The sequence below is a fragment of the Anas acuta genome, chromosome Z (assembly GCF_963932015.1).
Source record: "Anas acuta chromosome Z, bAnaAcu1.1, whole genome shotgun sequence".
NCBI lineage: Eukaryota > Metazoa > Chordata > Aves > Anseriformes > Anatidae > Anas > Anas acuta.
This window is the reverse complement of record NC_089017.1, coordinates 9,206,798-9,225,950: the sequence shown is the minus strand read 5'-3', so window position 1 is coordinate 9,225,950 and position 19,153 is coordinate 9,206,798. Positions and strand designations below refer to the sequence as shown.

The window sequence follows — 19,153 nt, the reverse complement described above, 5'->3', positions numbered from 1 at the left end:
GCCTGTAACATTGCATGGGGTTGTTGTGGCCAAAGTGCAGGACCCAGCACTTAGCCATGTGAGCCTCATCCCACTGGCCTCTGCCCATCAACCCAACCTGTCCAGGTCCCTCTGCAAGGCCTTCCTACCCTCCGGCAGATTGACACTTCCCCCCAACTTGGTGTCCTCTGCAGACTTGCTGAAGGTGCACTCAATTCCCTCACCCAAATCATCTACAAAGATATTAAAGACAATGGGCCCCACAACTGACAACTGACCCCCGGGGAACACCACCAGTGACTGGTTGCCAGCTGGATTTCACTCTGTTCACCACCACTCTCTGGGCCTGGTTGTCCAGGCAGTTTTTAACCCACCAAAGAGTGTACCTTTCAAAGCCATGGGCTGCCAGCTTCTCCTGGAGAATACTGGGGGAGACTGTGTCACAGGCCTTGCTGAAGTCTGGGTGGACTGCAACAACAGCCTTTCCCTCATCCACCAGGTGGGCTACCTGGTTGTAGAAGGAGATGAGGCTGGTCAGACAGGACTTGCCTTCCATGAACCTGGACCCCCCTACCCTTTAGGACTTACTCCCAAGGGACCCTCCCTACGAGTGTCCTTTACAGTTCCAAGTCAGAAGTCCAAGGTAGCAAATTTACTGAATTCACTCCTGATTTCACCAAGAATGGCTCTGCCATTTCATGGTCACTCTGCCCAAGACAGCTCCCGACCATCACATCTCTCATCAGTCCTTTTCTGTTTGTAACAGCAGGCCTAGCAGGGCACCCCCTTCAGTAGGCTCACTAACCAGCTGAGTCAGGATGCTGTTTTCCATGCACTCCAGGAATGTTCTAGACTTCTTTCTCAGGGCTGTACCGTATTTCCAGCATACGTCTGGGAAGTTTACATCCCCCACAAGAAGAAACACTGGTGATTGATTGACTTTTGCCAGCTGCTTATAGAGCACCTCTTCCTTCTCTTTGTCCTGTTTTGGCAGTCTGTAACAGACCCCCAGCAGGATGTACACCTTGTTGGCCAACCCCCTGACCCTTATCCACAGGGACTCTACTTTATCCTTCCCAACCCAGAGCTTAACAACATCAAAACACTCTCTAATATAGAAAGCCACACCATCGCACCTCCTTTGTTGTCTGTCCCTTCTGAAGAGCTTATGGCCATCCATTGCAGCACTCCAGTCATGGGATTGGTCCCACCACATTTCAGTGGTGGCAACTAAGAACTGCTCAGCTTGGTGGAACAGCTTCAGGAGGAGATAGGCAGGTTGATGAGCATCAGGGAGCTGGAGAAGGAGATTGACTGGTGGAATCATACCCTACCAACCCTGAGACAGATATGTCAGCCAGCCACAACACAAGAAAGGAAGAGGACCCGCTACCCTCTCACCACCAGATAGAGGAAAGGGACCTAAGAGAGAAGGGAACGGAAGCAGGTTTATACTTGGGGTGGCAGACAAATGCCCTTCCTGCCTACCTCACCCTTGCAGGTGCCCTTACACAATGGATACCAGGCTCTGGAGCTTCCTCACGAGGGGAGCGGAGGGGCAGGCACTGAGCTCTGCTCTCTGGGAACAGCGACAGGACCTGAGGGAACGGCATGGAGCTGGGACAGGGGAGGGTCAGGATGGGGGTTAGGGAAAGGTTCTGCACCCAAATGGTGGTTGGGCACTGGGACAGGCTCCCCAGGGCAGTGCTCATAGCAACAAGCTGCTAGAATTCAAGAAGCATTTGGACAATGCTCTCAGACTTATAGTTTTTTTTTTTTTTTTTTTGTTTTGTTTTGTTTTGGGTCATGTGGAGCCAGGAGTTGGACTCAATGATCCTTCTAGGTCCCTTCCAATTAAGGATATTCTCTTATTCTATGATTATTTTTTACACTGGACTTGGGGGAAAGAGAGCATCTAAATGTGGCATTTCCATGCTAATCCATTGTAAAAAATACATTTATTCCTGAAGTGGCCAAGATCATTGGTGATGCTTGTAGCTGCATGAGCAGATAGCAAAACACAGTAAAGTGAATGTATGTGCCATAATAATAATATCTTTGAATTTGCTTATATATGAGAACTCACTGGAATTCAAAAGTTTACAGTCAATAAAGAAGGTGATCAAGTACAGAAAATGGAAAGTGTTTGCAGTTCATGATGCTTTTGCTGTTTTGCAAGATAATCAAAAAACTGTCACAACCAATGTGTCTGCATCAGTGCAAGTTCTCTAGGTAATCAAGTCTCCTGTGATCTTCAAGGGCAGTGAAATACACTATGCAAAACAGTACAACATAGCAAGCCAGCAAGTTTAGCTTTTAAATATAAAGAAAAAAAATGGCTCTGTTTAAATCAGTGAGAGATTTGGTCTCACTTTCAGTGGAGGTGAGATTTCATCTTACACAAGAGCTTTTTACTGATGGTTCTAAGTACAGTAAATTTCTAAAGAAGTATAATGCTACAAACAAACAAAAATAATTGTAGAGATAATAGCCAAAAAGCTGCTTTACACTGTATTTAAAATCACTGATAATATACTGAAAAGCTATATGAGAACTTGCATTTCCAGTCCTAAATTTCTTGTTCAAACTGTCTTCCAGGCATACCAATGCCAGTTCTATGAGTAAACATCAGCACCAGCACACAAATTTAAAATGTTACATTTTATGTTAAGCACAATGAATCTGGCTGGCTATTGAGCTTCTGGTGGTTGATTTACTTTTGGGGGACTTTCTAGAGAGTATATGCATCAAACTAGTGGTGTGCGAATGAACTGCAGTGAACTCTGGTTTAGAAACTTGCACATTCAGAAATATATGATCCTTTGTCAGTTAAAAATAAGATAAAAGTTTTAATGCTTTATATAGCTAATTATCTCAAAATGAGTTTGTGTTACATTTCTAAATATGTGCACAATCCTGTTTTAGTTTCAACTGATAGGAGAACTCGATGTGTTGCAGTAAAACCAACAAGGGAAATTCCCTGTTGTTTTATCTTGCATTACAGGACCTCAGCAGAATACAAATCTTTTTTGTTCCCCTGCAGAGATGTAAATATTATTCTTTGTCAGATTTTTTGGTTGCATATTTTGAATAGCTTTTCCAGTTTCTTAACCTTAATGAGATGTAGGTAACATGTTCCCTTAGTTAACATTAGACTGGTTTTATGATGCATTAAGTCATCACAATAAATAATCATAACATACTTTAAACTAAAAAATTTACATTGTTTGATTTGTACACTGTTTGATTTGTGTATTTTTTGACCAAAACTTAGAGCGAGAGGCACGGAGACTTGGAATGTATTATAAGGTATTATACACTGAAAAATTATTTATTTCTCTCTTTTTATTATTATTTTACCAATGTCATTTGCTGGATACAATCTACTTCCTTCTGAATAAAAATGTGCTTCCTCACAAGACATGTGGGCACACCATCTTCTGCCAAACTAGAGCAGCAGTAGCTGAAAAATAATTTCTGGAAACTATCACTGAGCAGCAGAGTGAAAATCAGCTTTATTATTGCTGCAGTGGCAGCACGGCTACAGTGCAGCATTTGTTTGTCAGTAATTGCTGTTCAGAAAGTGAAATGTAAGCAGAAAAAATTCCAGACAGGAAAATCTATGCTTAGGCAGTTTAATAAAGACTATACTTAAGGGTTTTTGCACCTGTAATTTATTGTATTATCTTTTCAAAGTCATAAAGAAATGAAAGGAAAGCTGTTCTCTCTCTTGACACTTTTCCCTCTCCTAACTCCATCTATAATCCTGGAGTATTTGACTGTGCCTACTGAAATATTCAGCACTGAAAACAGCAAAATATTGACATAAATAGCATATTCTGGTATGGACGCCCCAGTCAAGTTAAATACTACTGGTTTCCATCCACGTTGTACCTCTATGGTGCCCTGGTAAACAGGCTAAGCAAAACAAAAAGTGGGAGGGTGAAAAGGACTCTGGTTCAGCAGCTTTAGAACATTTTCCCTGCTTTGACCACAGGCCTTTTCCTGGGCTGCAGGAATGCCGCTGATCTCCTGTGCATTCCTGTGTTAAGAGGTTTATATTTTCGATCCTCATAATTGCAGATCCCTTGGCTACTCCTCCCTTGGTGGTAACAAAACACTCCTCTATGTGTGATCTGCTTGCATAATCCACCTCAACAGCAAAGATTGGTGCTATATTATGAGGAAGGAAGTTCAGCATAGGGGTCCAGATTCACAGGGCTAAGGATTAGTCCTTAGCACTACATTGCTTTACGACTAAAATGGGTGCATGCATGCATGCTTGTGTGCATCTCTGTGTGTGCATTTTATGGCAAATAAGGTAACTTCTCAGGAAACAGATGGATCTGTAAAAGGAGTCTTATGACTTCTGAATAGCAGCCACAGACCATCCGACATGGAAAGGCTTTTTCACAGACAGTCTCACTACTGAGTGAAGCTCCTGGATACTAGAGAGGGCAAGAAATGAGTTTGTATTTGCGCAGCCGCAGTCCTGCCTGCCTCTGTGGATGTGTCTTTAAATGTGTGAGCAGCCTGTAATTACCGGATGGCTCAGGAGTTTTTTCCACAGGATCCCCGCCTCATTTAGTGCATGGGCTGGAGGAGAGTTAACAGAAAAGGCAGTTGTTCAGCCCTGTTCATTCAGTTTCTTGCCACTCCTTTCTTTAGTGCAAATCTTCCCCAGTCTCTGCTGCACCCAGAAGTATTAGCGTCTCATGGTATTCATCACAAGGATATCTCTGATTTCCACAAATAGGAATGGATTTATCCTGCGAGACAAAGAAAATATTTTATGTTAGTGTATGAAAGGAAGGCACAAACAGAACAATCTGTGGCAGATATCCACAGTTCTGTGTAGAAATGCAAACTGTTAAAGCCAGATTAATGACATTTTAGTGCTTTTGTTTTCCTTACTACCTGTGGTTAAACATAAACCACATTATGCTTCAAAAGTATAAACATTCAAAAATTTATATTTTTAATCCAAGTATACAGTAATAGGGGGGTACTAATTAAAATTGATGAAAATAATAGTATAGATGATATTGTGGAATGTAAGAAACAATGGGGACAAATTATAGATTTGGATGGTCTGCTTTATTCCCTCTGCTTACAACATTTTCTTTCTCGTGAGTCCCATGTTAACTCCAAGTTTGCTAGCATGGTTTTGAGTCATCTGTACAGCTTTGGCCAGAATTACTCCCTTACATGTGCATGGTCTGGGGACATGCCAGGCTGAGACACCCGGACACGTTCGGAGAACATTCACTTATTCCTCAGAAGCCATTAATCCAGAAAAGCAGCACGGCCCTCCACCTTGACTACTAAGGGAGCAATGTAGTGGTCCCCCTGAAGGGCTGCCTATCCCAAGCACTTCTAGCACCTGTGCTGGCTGGGAGACATCCCCTGCCACCCAGCTCTGCTGCAGCACTGTGGAATGCTGCCTGCAGCACCATGACAGCCCCAGCTCCCCTTCTTTTGCCTGGGTGGAGCAAAATTGCAATGAGCTTACATAGCTTTTATATTATGTGCTTAATTCTAGCTAGCTGGCTCCTGAACATGCATAGAATTTGTTAAATTTTCTGCCTCCTTCTAAAACATTTTAAGAGAGAAGTTTAAGCTGGTTTTGAATATATAGTTTCCTCCTCAAAGCTTCTATATCATGGGCCTTGTTGAAAAGAATATAGGAAAGTTTATTTTCTTTCTTAATGCACATAGAAGCACTGCTTAACCTTAATATGTTCACCATTAGGTGGCAAGGAAGCATGCAAAATGTCAACATGTACGTGAATGAAATGTGAATTAGGTGGATACTGAAGGTTTTAAGAAACACATTGCAATTTGCATTACTTCAGTAAAATCGTGAAATCCTACAGCTCAGGCATCATGAGACTGACAAAGAAAGGAAAAATCAGCACTGGCTTTTTTTCCTGGTTTTAATTCTTTTTTTGGCCTGATTCCTGATTTTCAAGTTCTTAGCAGGAAAAGCTGCCTGCTCCTTCATTTGTGCATGCATGTGCTGGAAAATGCACCCGAAGCCCAGGAACAGGGTGCGGGACTCCTATCCCCTCTGCGTGCTAGCTGAAGGGACACCCTGCCATGAGCCTTTTCCTTCTCCTGTGTCTTGGCCTCCTTTGCATGCTCCTGCTCCAGTACACTACCCAGCTCACACAGGTAAGCCCAGCTTCTTCTTTCTTTATCCACCTGAAGACATCCTGGGTTTTGGAGTGACTGCCCTCTTTAATGACCTGGGATACTCTCTGTGTTTCCACTCACTTGCTCAATTGCTTCCTCTTCCTCATGGTTATTCCTCTTTTCCTTGATCCTCTGACTGTGGTGTTCTGTCCTTTGCTTCCCTGACTCTCCTGCCTCTTTTTTTTTTTTTTTTTCTTTTTCCCCTTTCTCTTTTCATCCTCTTGAACCCTTCCCCTACTTCTGCATTCCTCTCCTGGCACTTGCACTTTTGTCTCGTTTTTAAAAGCTGCTCTGTCTAAATGCCCATTTTTGGACCCACTCTGTGGGTGACACCATCAGAGGTTTTATGACTCACTGACCACTGAGAAGACTTAACAATTCTTGTATTTTGTGTTCTAGGCTGTTTTTCCCATAGCATTTCTAATCCGGCCAAACATACCTTCCTTCTGTGTTTGGAAGAGGTTTTTTTCAGTAGTTAAGTTCAAATGCTGTATATAAGTAAATCTTACTACTTACAGCTTAAATAAAAATAAATAGATCAATTTTAACTACATTCAAATATTTCCCAATGGATAGCATGACGTATAATAGTACTGCTGTTAAAATGACAGCAAGTCTTTTACAGTGAAAGCCCAAAGAAAATGTTTGTGGGCTTCTTCAGTTTCAGAAAAGAGCAATGAAAACTTAAAATAAATGAATATATAAATAAATATATCTGCTGCCCTATAGATTTTAAATTGAGTAATGATAAATTGTACATGTAAGTATATGGCTTCAGCCCTATAACTAGAGTTTATTTTGACTGAAACACTCAGCAGCTGTGTGTTTTTTATTTTTATTTTATTTTTTTTTACTCAGGTTTAATTAATATGCTAACCATACGCCAACTGAACACCTGTTGCTTTTCACAGCTTCAATAGGATTACTCAGCACAGAATGCTGTGAAAAATCTGACATGAATGGGTGCCTAAATGTGAGGTTACACTAATTCACTAATTAACCATCTAGTTAGCAACATGTCCAGTTAATCAGGAAGACTTGTTGCATCACTTGACATGCTGTTATTCTGCAGCTGGTCACTGTTGCTTTAGTATGCTACTTATTAACGCTCTTACATAATTTTCTGCCATGTGTTCTGTGTTCATTTTTTAATTGTTTCCATTACTGTACACTTAAGAAATATTAACGTTTTTACCCAGTTGCAGTCATTTGAGATTTTATTAATGATTTTTATTTCTATATGGATTTAATGGGCACTACATTCATGAATTAATTAGATTGTATTTCTTTTCAAAATGAGAGCAACTCCAGAAATATGTTTACTGAGTTAAACATTGCGTTAGGAGTTGTCTTTTCTTTAGTCAAATCATTTTGCTTTTGCAAACTATATTACTGTTAATTTAATTATTGTTTTGTGTTTTATTTTTGTGTAACCTAAAACATTATTTATAGAACTCCTTTTCCATAACAATATATGTAGAAATACACCTGTTGGACTGTATTTGAAAAAACTAGCATAGTAGGAATGTATTAGGAATACACCACATTCAGCAGGCAAGCAATCACCTCAAAAAGCAAATCCAGTGGAAAAAAAAGCCTCCCTAGGGAGCAAACGCCAAAATGTCCCTTGCTTTTTCTCCAAGCAGCTTGGGGAACATGAGACCAAAATTTAGAAATCTAGATCAAAACCAAGCAGGCTGCGGAGCTTTACATTTGCAGCTTAAAATTTCACCAGAAGATGTTCAGCATCTACCTGAACCTTGTGGTGCCTTCACTCATTTCCTGTACCAACCCAGTCTGAGCAGTCTGTCCGCCCATTACCCATAACCAGCTGGAGCCCCAGCAGCATGGCTGTGCTCAACATAGTCATTTAAAACAGTGCCAGGGAGCAGACATTTTGGCCACCAATCCACCTTTAAGATACTTCATTCAATGTGTGATTGTTTCTTTATTCCATCTGCTTTATATCTGCATTGACTATTTTTCTTAACAGTAGAAAATAGAGCTCAGATTTTATCCTTTCTTAAGCAGTCTGGTGGGTTTCACATGAAGAAAAAGAAAGATAGAATGATTGCAAAATTCTTGCTAATAGTATAGAGACAGCAAAAGAAGCAATGTTTTTTTTCAAACCTTTTTCTTTTAATTCACTAGATTTTCACTTTCTCTTCATCCCACTGCCATTCAGGATTTAACATCTATTTAAAGCTGATTTTATGATACTGAAAATTGAGGAATATTGTTACAAATACACTTGGGTAAGATAAAGTGCTCAACAAGTCCAAACCACCGTAGCTCAGCTGACTTTACTAGGCTAACTTCTTATCAGCATTGCTTGATTAAAGTTTTTATAAAGTTTATTAACAGACTCTTCATACTAGTTATGGACATTATATTTTAGAGGCCAGGCTCACTTTTGCAACACACTTTATATTATTATTATTATTATTATTATTATTATTATTATTATTATTATTATTATTATTATTATTATTATTATTATTATTATTATTATTATTTTATTTATTATTTATTGTGGAGAGCTCCTACCTAACCGGTAGTCAGAGCTAGCTCATACCTGCTATTTTCCATGTCACCATAGACATTTTAAAATACTTTTTTTTTTTTTTCAGTCATGGCAAATATTAGTTAAACCCCAAATTATCTTCAATACACCTTTGTAGGTTTCCACTTATAAGTGATGTTATGACATTATTTTGCATGTTCGGTATCATAGACAAGCTGAATTTTATCTAAGTTAAATGTAAGTGAGAGAGAGATGTTGCCCAAAGGGTTAAGTGAAATATTTTGATTATTAAATGGTGTTTTCTGTCAGCAGGAACAAGATTAAAAGAGTACCCTAGAGTTTACACATTACTCCTTTCCTGCTCTCTCTTTTTGGAAGATGCTGTGATTCCCTCAAAATACAGCATGTCTCTCTGACTACGTGTATCTTATCTGTAAGGGAGGAACTAAGTGCTGTATGGCACCAGCACTGAGTGCGAGGATCCAAAACATTTCACATGCAGATTGCAAGCTCAAATCCAATCCAGAAGATTAAAACAGGGCCGACACTCAGAGGTGCTTCAAATTTTTTTAATGTGAAATTAATTAGTCCCACTAGCGTTTTGAGAAACGGGGTACAGTACTACCAGTAGAAGCAGCAGCTCGTTTAGCATTTTTAGGTAGGCACGGGCTCCCTGGATGTGAAATTTTGGCCATCAGCCCTGAGGGAGGCTGACGAAACTGTTACTGCCAGTTCGTTACGGTCCTGTGCTAGGGACGGGTGATAGGCTACTATTTAGACCTTTTGTTTTTGGGAACCTGGGTCCTTCGAGAGCATCGCTTTCTTACTTAATAAGCAAAAACTGAGGTCAGAAAGTAGGTAAAATAAACGCGTGTGTTTGAAGCAAGGAGCCCGCTGGGGCAACCTCCTCTCGGGGCGGGGGCGGGGGGGGCAGTCTGTGTGGAGAGGGGGGCGTGGCCTCCGTGCGAGGGGGGCGTGGCCTCTCGTCGGGGAGGGGGCGGGGCTTCTGGCGAGGCGGGCGGAGGGAGGGGGGGGGGAGGTGGCAGCAGCGGCGGCGGCAGCAGCAGCGGCGGCGTCGCCCCGCGCCGTCCCGTCCCGCCGGGCGTCTCCTCGCGAGATCGGGCGAGGTTTCCGGTGTTGTGACTGCGGGGCCGCGAACATGGCGGTCAGCCTCCGCGCCCGCTCGCTGAGGCACCTCCGCATCCGAGGTGAGGGCCCCGCGCGGCGGCGGCGGTGGCGGCGGCGGCGTTGGGGCAAGGAAGGGGGGCTCGGCCCTCAGCGGTCCCCGTTGTGTCTCACCTCACCCCCCGCCGCCGGTGCCCGCTGCCCCCACCCCGCCCCTCCCCTCCCCGCCATCCTGACGCGCTCTCTTTCTCCCCCGTCCCGCAGGTCGCAACGACAGCGGCGAGGAGAACGTCCCGCTGGATCTCAGCCGAGGTACGGCCACGGGGACGGGGCCGGGGGGCGCCGCCGCCTCCTTCTCCTCCTCCTCCGAGGAAGGCGGAGGCCTGCCCGCCGGTGTGAGCCTCGCCCCGGGGCCGCCGCCCGGCCGTGCGGGGGCAGGCAGGGGGCGAGGCGGCCGGTGCGGGGCCGCGGGGGGTGCGGGGCGCTGCGAGGGAGCGGGCGGAGCGGCGGCGGGGTCGGTGAAGCGAAAGCGGGGCTGCGGAGCGTGGGGGAAGCGCGAGTGGCAGCGGTGGCGGTAACGCTTTCGCCTCGGGATTAGGCTGCGCCTCGCCGATTCCACCTCCGATCCTTTCTTTTTTATTTTTTTATTTTATTATTTTATTTTCTCCCCCCGGTACAATCTGTTTTCTGAGTTTTGTTCTTGAGCGGTTTCACCTTGGGCTGGAAACTGTCTCTGCGTACATATATCTTATTTACAAATGTGTTCTAGTTCTTGGGGAAACGCTCTGAGTTATTTCCAGTTCAAAGGAGCAGGCTTCTTTCTGTCCTCCCACCCCATCTTCACATGCACATGGTTGCTTTTGTGCCTTTAAAAATAAAAACGAGTGAAACTTCGTCAACGAAACGCAGGACAAAGGCCTTAACAGTTCAGACACATGACACAGCTATTACTGTAAGTAGTGTTATCTGTTTATGAAACTTACAGAATTGGGGTTTTAATGAATGTGTTTAGTAACCTTTTTTTTACATTGTGTAGTGCTAAATTGTTCTGATGTGACAGAACAATACACAAAATTTAAATGTTGGAGTAGTGATGTTTAGATGTGGTCTGTTTGAAATCTTTTAGTCAGAATTCAAAAGGTGACTGTCATTGAGATTGATTTTTTTTTTCCCTATGAGGTGTTTTAAGCCACCTACTAATCCCATGAGACCTGTAGTAACAGCATTGTAACTACCTCATATATCCTGTTGTAAAAAAAAAAAAAGTCTCAGTTAAGATGCAAAATCAGTTCTTAAAGAAATGAAAAATGTTTTGCATTGTGTAGAGCCAGTTAAAAAACAAACAAACAAAAAATCCATTAGTATGGTAGTCACAATTACATAAGGTACAGCTTTACTTTTAGTTATGTACCCCCTGTCAAAAATCCTGTGTGTTTTTTTTGTTGGAGAAACTATAACTGACCGATCAGTAATTGGGTAGAGAATTTTAAAGGAAAAAAATAAAATAAACGTCTCAGCATGGCATTAACTAAGCTAGATGATAACCTGATTTCCCCACTGAACACACAATCACAATGAACACTTATTTTTTTCAACTGTTACTATAGTTACATAAGCAATTAATTGAAATATTTTAAATTGTTACACTAATTTTGTACTAGTAATACCCTGTTTTGATTCACTATGTTGAGCCAATCACATAGTTTTTCGTAAGGCTCACGTTTTCAGTATCTTAAAAGATAATTCTATTGTTTTCTTGTTTCCCCCCGACAACTGAATTTTGTGTTGATTAATCTAGAATATCTGTGTTGGGCGAAGTAGAGAATTGCCAGAAACAATGCCTCAGCCATATGCTTCTAGCTGCAGTGGTCTCTGTTACAAATACGTGAAATCAAATGGGTATTGCCTTGTTTTAAGCAGGTTCTCATTTAATGACGGTGAGACAAAAATGACTTATTATACAAGTCAGGCCTTCAGTAGTCCGTAGCTGTGGACTGTGCAAGAGGCTAGTGCTGTTATTAAGTATTTTAGAACTAATAATAGATGCAGGGAGGATGCTAGCCTTGTTTATGCTGCTTTAGTTCCTACTTCTTCCTGGCTTACTGTGCAGTAAGACTCCGGGAGCGCCTTGCTGTATGTAGAGCTGATGCACCTTTCTCTGCTTCTTGTTTGCCCCTCGCTGTTCTTTGAGGGTTGCTTATGTTTTCCCAGAACTCACCTTGTTGTTCTCTTATGTGTTTTTACCATGCCTGCTACAGCAGGAGTTCCCTCTTTGGAGCTTTTTAATGCTCTGCATTTTCAAAAGCCATATAATAAAGTTTATGAAGGGTGTTTTATATTATGGTGCACTGCATGTGTGAAGTCTCTGTAGAAGATCAGCCTGGTTAGAAATATTAATGTAAAGTTAGTGTTTTTTTTTTTCCTGGGTTTTGTTCATTTTTGAAACTTTTTAGCTGCTCAGCCCAGGCTGTGCATTGTCTTTTAATATGATTCTTGGATAAATCTTATTTTGGGACAATAATTTTCTTAACCTTTTCTCCCTAGAAAATTAGTTTTCTGAAAACATGATCAGCTCCAGAAAAATTGTCCCCAACATGAGTATATGTTGGACATAACATTGGTACAGTTGGTAATGTTGGTACAGTAAAAAATCCTAAAGATAAGTGTTGGACTGGTCATTTTGACTATTTAAGTCATGTCTTCTATTGGTTATGAAATTCAAATTGTTAATTGGGATTCATCGTACTCAGATTTTGGCCTTGTGTTATATTACCTGCTCAGAATAGAACAGAAGAGGAAAAGGAGGACAGATTCACCACCAGCGCAACTCCCATTGCAGTCATCTGGAAGGAATTAGCAATGGGATGAGGCATACTGGTTTAATTAGACTCCTGAAATCAAGCTCATAACTTCTTAAGGCCAGAGAGGACAATTGGAATTATTGACCGAGTTATCACATTTGCTAGGAATTCTTGCTTTGAGTCTGGTTGTGGCTGTGTACGTAACCGTGCTACAAGTATGCTGTGCTTTTAGCAAAATTCATCTTGGTTCTGACTATTTTGCAGGGATTCCAAGCTGAGTTGCAGAGCTTGTATACCTCCCAGAGCCCTAGGCACTGTGAAAGGCTTGTGTAATCCACGCTTGGTTTGCTGCAAAGTTCTTTGCTCCTGTCTGTAACTGAGTATGCTTACCAACTGATTTTGAAAATTTGTTACTGCTTCAGTAACAAATTATCCTGTTAGGTGACCTACACCCCTGCCTTGCTGGTGTTTCTGCTGCTGGCTGTGAGCTGCGAGGGCCTGGGTGAGGAGAAATGCAGGCAGTGCCTTATCTGTAGGCAGACACCTTTAAATGTCCTTCCGTCAAGAGATCCTTGTTTCTTGGTGTATTTTTTTTTTTTTTTTGGTTTAGGGTTGGTGGTTGTTTGTGTTTTGTTTTTTTTTTGTATTCCTGTAGTTCTGACTCTGCATTGCCTATTAGGAACTATCTAGTTTATTTACTAAAGTACTTGAGATAAACAAGGGTGCAAATAGAACTGCTGATGGTGGATGAGGACAAATGCTGTTTGTGACTATACATCTCAATTTCCTTCTTTCCGAGGGTAATGGTCTTCACTTTTTGTTATTGTGCTTTTTAATTAATTGAAAGGTACCTGTCTTTAGCATTGGTACTTTCATTTATTATTAATTAACAGACGTTGCAAGACACTACTTTGATTTAGCAGCTCTTTGTACATCCAATTCTCTGTTCTGCAAGTGTGGAGTCTCTTATTTACAGCAGGAGACAAATATGAATGAAGTAGCTGAGAACTGGCTTTTTTTCTCCTCAGGAATGAGTTTGGCCCAGTGTTAGGAGAAAAAATCTCCTTTTTTTCTCATTTACGCATTGTTTGCTTCTAACACATAGACACAAAAGTTCTGCTTAACTTCACAACTATACTGCTTTTCTTACTGTGCTTACATCACTTTAAACCATGTTGTATTTGATTCCCTGTGCCCACATGGCAAATTGCAGTGCATTGCATGCAGGGCAAATGTCTCAGGAGGCTATTTGCAGTTTACAGCCCACAAAAATGTTGGGCATTTTCAAGGGTTATTTGAGGGATAGTCAAAGAAGGCTAGATGAATTTTGTTTCCAAATTCAGCTTGAGATTTGGTGACCACTCCATTTCCAACTTCCTTCATCAGTATGAAGCAGGGAGGAATGTTGCGCACCTGTCTAATACTGAGAGTTCAAGTCATGGGGCCAGAAAAGTATTTGGAGTCCTTGTAACAAGGCAGTAGCAAGGATGCAGAGATTCTGGTGGGTGTGTGCTCTCTTGGTGGCTCAAAGGCAGTGAGTGTTTCACACTGGTGGCAGGACTGTTACAGAACGACTTCAGGTTCTTCTTTGCATGCTCTTGTGACAGGTGATCCATCACAAAAATAGGAGGAAGTGGGGCTCCTCTGCCCCATAGAAATATTGTTTTAAAAATATCCAAATAAACAAAATGTGTGGGCAACTTGACCCCTTCCTTCACTGCATACCATGATTGTGATGGTTAACTGTAACAGGTATCTTCTGTTAGAGCAAATCACACAGCGCTGTGTTTTACTTCCTTCTTTGTGAATCTGTAACAGAAACCCAAGAAGAGGAGCAAGAAGATATTTAGCAAGCGTTTTTTTTTTCTTCAGTTGTTCTAGGATGCAGATAGTCAACTTGAAAAACAGGTGGAGTCTTACATCTTACTTGCCTTGCTGTCTGAGAAATTCTCTATTGCAATTATTCTTGAATATTAATCTTTTGTTTTTTTTACCTATCTGGACTCCAAGGGGTACATGATTGCTGATGGTGGCCTGCCAACTTTTTAGGCAATACCTACCTTTTGGTAGGTTTTAAAAGCAAGTTAGAGAAGCTCAGTATACACACTCTAAAATTAAGGCATACACTTAGCTTTTCTATCTGCACTTGTGCTTTAAATTGGCATTATTTTTGAATTGTAAAGCATACTAGCCTGGTTATATTAATAACATTTGCATACCTCTGGCTATGTTTCCTAGATTATTACTACTTTTACAGTCTTAAGACTTTTCAGAACTACTAAAATGGTATGTGCTTACAGTATTTTCACTTTCATTTCTTGAAAACAGGAACTAGATATTTAAAGAGGTGAAAATCTCATAAAAAGGCAACTTTAAACCCTTACTCACCATTAAAGTATCTGTAAGAGCTGGGCACTCTCATGTCTTTCAAAATCTGTGCTCATGTTTCTTTAAAAGTTTTATGTATGGCAACTTTATTTTTTTTTTAATGGGTGTATTTTTGTATATTTTTTCCTGCAGTGGTTCAGGTTTGTCAACAAATGTCAGCACTTTTCTTCTGAAGGGCAAAAACCAAAACTGCCATTCTAATATTGTGTGGTTTCTTTTTATATTTGACAAAAGGGGTTGTTTGGGGGATTTGGATCAGTGTAAATAAGCTCTTAGGTGTTTAAGCAATACTGTGTTTTCACATTACAATTTTCTGCTTTTTTTGCTCTTTTTGATCTGGTCATTTGAATCTTACAAAATGTTGAAATACCAAAATCTCTTAATTTCTGCTTCTCTCTTGTTAGAATTTTCGGGATTTTTTTTGTCAGAGTTCATCCAGGGTAGATTCTATGTAAAGAAACACACACCCTTAATCATAATTACAGTAAATAAGGAAGCTAAGTCAATGATAGCCTTTCCAGAAAGAAATGCATCAGACTTCTGCCCAATCTTGGAATCTTCCAACATACTTTGCCAATTAGCTGGGAAACTAGAAAATTCTTACCTACCAGCATGTAAGAGATGCTCAAATCAGGTAGAGTTTTAAAAGTGGGAGGAAGTGTAATAGTTTTTTATACTGAAAAACACCTGTTTACAAACTAACTGGTTAGACCCATCCAGATCCAAACATTGAAGGAAAGTAAGGTTTGGGTAAGTTTCAGAATGGCTTGAGAGTTGATGTTGAAATCATGGCTGAGTGGTTTTAGGAATGCGATGAAGAATTGGTTGTGTTTTATCTTTCAGACTAAATGGGACTCTTACCTGTGACGTGTTTTTTTTTTTTTTTAATGACATGAGCTATCCATCTAAAAAACAACTATTTTTGTACAACTAAGAAATAAGCATGTGACATGAGGCTTTGACTACACAATGGATTGCATAAAATAAGGGGTGTGTTTTTCATTGGAAGTGTGCTTTATGGCATGCAGGTGGGCAGGTGCTTGTACCATAACACAGGTCACTGCGTACAGCAACACTCGCTTGGTACGTCCTGATACAGAAAGGAAGGTGCTGTACTGCTGTGAAACCAGTGCTGGCTGATAGCTGACAAATTGCTTCAACTGGAGCCCTGAGAACTTTCATAATGAAATATATTTTGCAGTATTGTAGCTTAGTGATCTCCAATATTAGTATATTCATGCATACTGCACAAGTAGTTTTTTTCATTTGCCAATCATTTGCTGTGGTGATGGAAAATTTGGGTAGAATTGGTCAGACGAAAAGTAGAAGTTGGCAGAACTTAGGAACATGATTAATGAAGAGTGTATTTACCAAGTCCTTGCAGCTGATGAAGAGAAGAAATGCTGGTAAAGATGTTAAAAAAAAAAAAAAGACCAAAAAAGAACAAAACCCCCTGATAGTTGCATTTTCTTAGTTGCATAACTGAATTTTTATAGCTGTGTAAGACTTTGTTTTGTTTCTCTTATGTTCATCAGTATGTAGCAAGCAACATCTAAACAGTGGCTTGAATATATTTAGGTAATTAAATATTACGAGGAAGTGTCTTCCACAAATTGTGGCAATGTTCTCAGAATCCAAGTAGTTCATCCATACCTTAGGCTGAGTGACAGAGCTTTTATGAAAGTTTTCTAAAAGGTTTGATTTTTTTTTTTTGTCACTGTCCCTAGGGGTGTTTAAGGAAAAGTTGGACATGGTTTGGTGGTGACATAGGTGGTAGGGGGATGATAAGATGATCTTGGAGGTCTTTTCCAACCTGAATGATCCTCTGATTCTACTTATTACTGGTTTTGTTGTATCTGATCTATTGTTCAGGTAGCTAGCAGCTTCTCAAATGCTAAAGTGATTTAGCATTTTTCCTTTTTTTTTTCCTTGTGGAAATTGAAGATATTTAATTGTCCAAGGTGTAAAATAAATAATAAAAAATATTAAAAATATAGAATATTCAGAATAAAGATTCTGAATTATATTTCCACTGAAGAAATGTTTAGTTAACAATTGCATGCTGCTTATTAGTGATACTTTGAATAAGATTGTCCATGTGAGCCTAAGACCAACAGGATGGCAAAATGGCAAAGATGAAATAGGATAGTTATCAACCTGTATCTGAAGCGGCTAGGGACAGGTAGCACCTCTGGATAAAATGAAGGCTGTACATCTGTATACCTAATTGACATGGAATTTAATGGTTGTGAAATGAACTACAGCTGCAGATTTAAGACTACAGGATGTTTAGTGGGAGATTAGTTGTGCGTAGACAAAAGGTATTTGAAACAAAACAATATGGTCTTGATCTATAGAAAATGTATAATTACAATGGAATAGTAACAAAGAATAATTTTGTTAATCTCTTCATATAAAAATGTACGGAGGCAAGTATGTTGCAGTACAATTAGCGCTATAGAAAAAATGAGCAAACCTATATTCCGTCTTTTCCCTTTATTACCTTCTGAACACTACTGATATCAGAAATTAGTTTTAGCAACCTCATATCTAGCGAATTTATAAATGAGTTTATCTCCTTTATGCAAAACATATGTGATTTTCATGGATAGACTTAATGGATTTTTTTTCTTGAAATTCAAAGAAAGAAATGGAAAAAATGTTGCTGTTGCCCTGTTTCCATAAATGTGGTGTTGCCAGATCATTTTGTAGGTTAGCCCATTACTTCATCAAGGTAGATTTCTTTGAGTCAAAATCTAACTATGAGTTAGATGTCCTCTGTGCTTAAAAAGCTGTACTTAAATTTTCTTGTTTATCAAATGTAAAAATTTATAATGCAATTGACTTTTTCTGTCCTTTCTCTGAAATTAATTTTTTTTAGGAGAAAGCAAAAGGCTTGAACGGTCACAACTGTGGGCAGATGGGACTTTCCTGTTGCTAGCATGGTGGGCTGGAGTTCCCAACAGTCTTCAATCAGTCTGTGTGCTATTTTGAGGTGTTCTGGTCGTAAGATTTTTGGGGTCAGTAGTTACCATGTCACACAATCACTGCAGTGTAAAGGTTTCCTGCTGCTGTTAGCGCTGTTTCTGAATTACCTGCAGCTTACAGTTGCATGTACTTTTATTAGTGTTTCAATTTGGAGATGTTACTTCGTTCTTTCCCTTTTGCAAATTTCCCGTTGTGTCTTTTTCAGGAGACTGGGTGATCCTACATCGGATAATGGGGCTAGGCCATTGCTTCTTACACAGCATCTTATGTAACAGGATTTTCTGGGGACAGTGGCTAACTACTGACAGCTTGAACTTTTATCAGTAAGGGCCTTTTAGCTGGATAGCATTTATGTTTTGGTGTTCTTGAACAAGTTAAAATGATGCAGAGAACAATCAAAATTCTAATAGGGAAACATTCTTAGATATGATCATGTTCTTCCCTTTCAGATATTTTCTTCTAATCTCATTGACAGTATTCCCAACTTGCTTGTGAGCTCAATAATATTCAAAGAAATTCATAATCAGAATTCTTGAGTAGTTTTGAAAGATTTCCCTGAAGTACAAACCGAAGAGTAGTTGCGTGATGTGACGCAGTCAATGTGTATATTTTGTTTAAAGCAAATAGATATTGTGACTGGCCTGAATTTTCTGTTCAGAATTGTTGGCAAGAAATAAGAAAATGAGTTCGGAAGAATGAAGGATAATTTTCTAAACAATTACAGTAACCTTTTCTAAACAATTACAGTAACTGTGTATCCCCCATTCAAATTCAAATGCAATGTTCTCAATTTCCATACTGATTTGATTTCCATACTAACATATCCAGCATTACAGATCTGGGAAAGGCTTGTCCTCCAAGATTTTACCTGCTTTTGAACGCAAGAGTAGTACTGGGTCACCCCAGCCTTGTGGCCTGCCAGTGGCAACAGCTACTAATTGGTGCACAGGAGAGAGTTGGAGAACAGGGCAGGCATGCAGTCACAGGAGCATTCCCCAGCCTCCAGCAGTTTATGGATTGGTTTGTGCTTTTTCCCTTTTTTGTCTTTTTTTCTTAATATGTAAATCCTTAGGTGTCTTAGAACAAGTTCTTCTAGAGTTTAACCGTACATTCTAGGATAATTTATACCTCTATTTTACTATGAAGTGGTAAT

At 40.3% G+C, this 19,153-nt stretch overlaps 1 protein-coding gene across 2 annotated transcripts in view; it reads left to right on the top strand.

The window, feature by feature from the left end:
• The first annotated feature begins 9,734 nt into the window (after nucleotides 1-9,734).
• Nucleotides 9,735-19,153, top strand: part of RICTOR (RPTOR independent companion of MTOR complex 2) — a 77,658-nt gene continuing 68,239 nt past the window's right edge. The window contains exons 1-2 of one of the 2 annotated variants that reach the window (XM_068667884.1): nucleotides 9,735-9,906; nucleotides 10,088-10,135. In XM_068667884.1, coding sequence (XP_068523985.1) covers nucleotides 9,858-9,906; nucleotides 10,088-10,135 — 97 coding nt within the window. In that variant the 5' untranslated portion in view covers nucleotides 9,735-9,857. Of the gene's footprint in view, nucleotides 9,907-10,087; nucleotides 10,136-10,592; nucleotides 10,776-19,153 lie in introns of those variants that run through there. The other variant, XM_068667885.1, reaches the window with a different exon arrangement.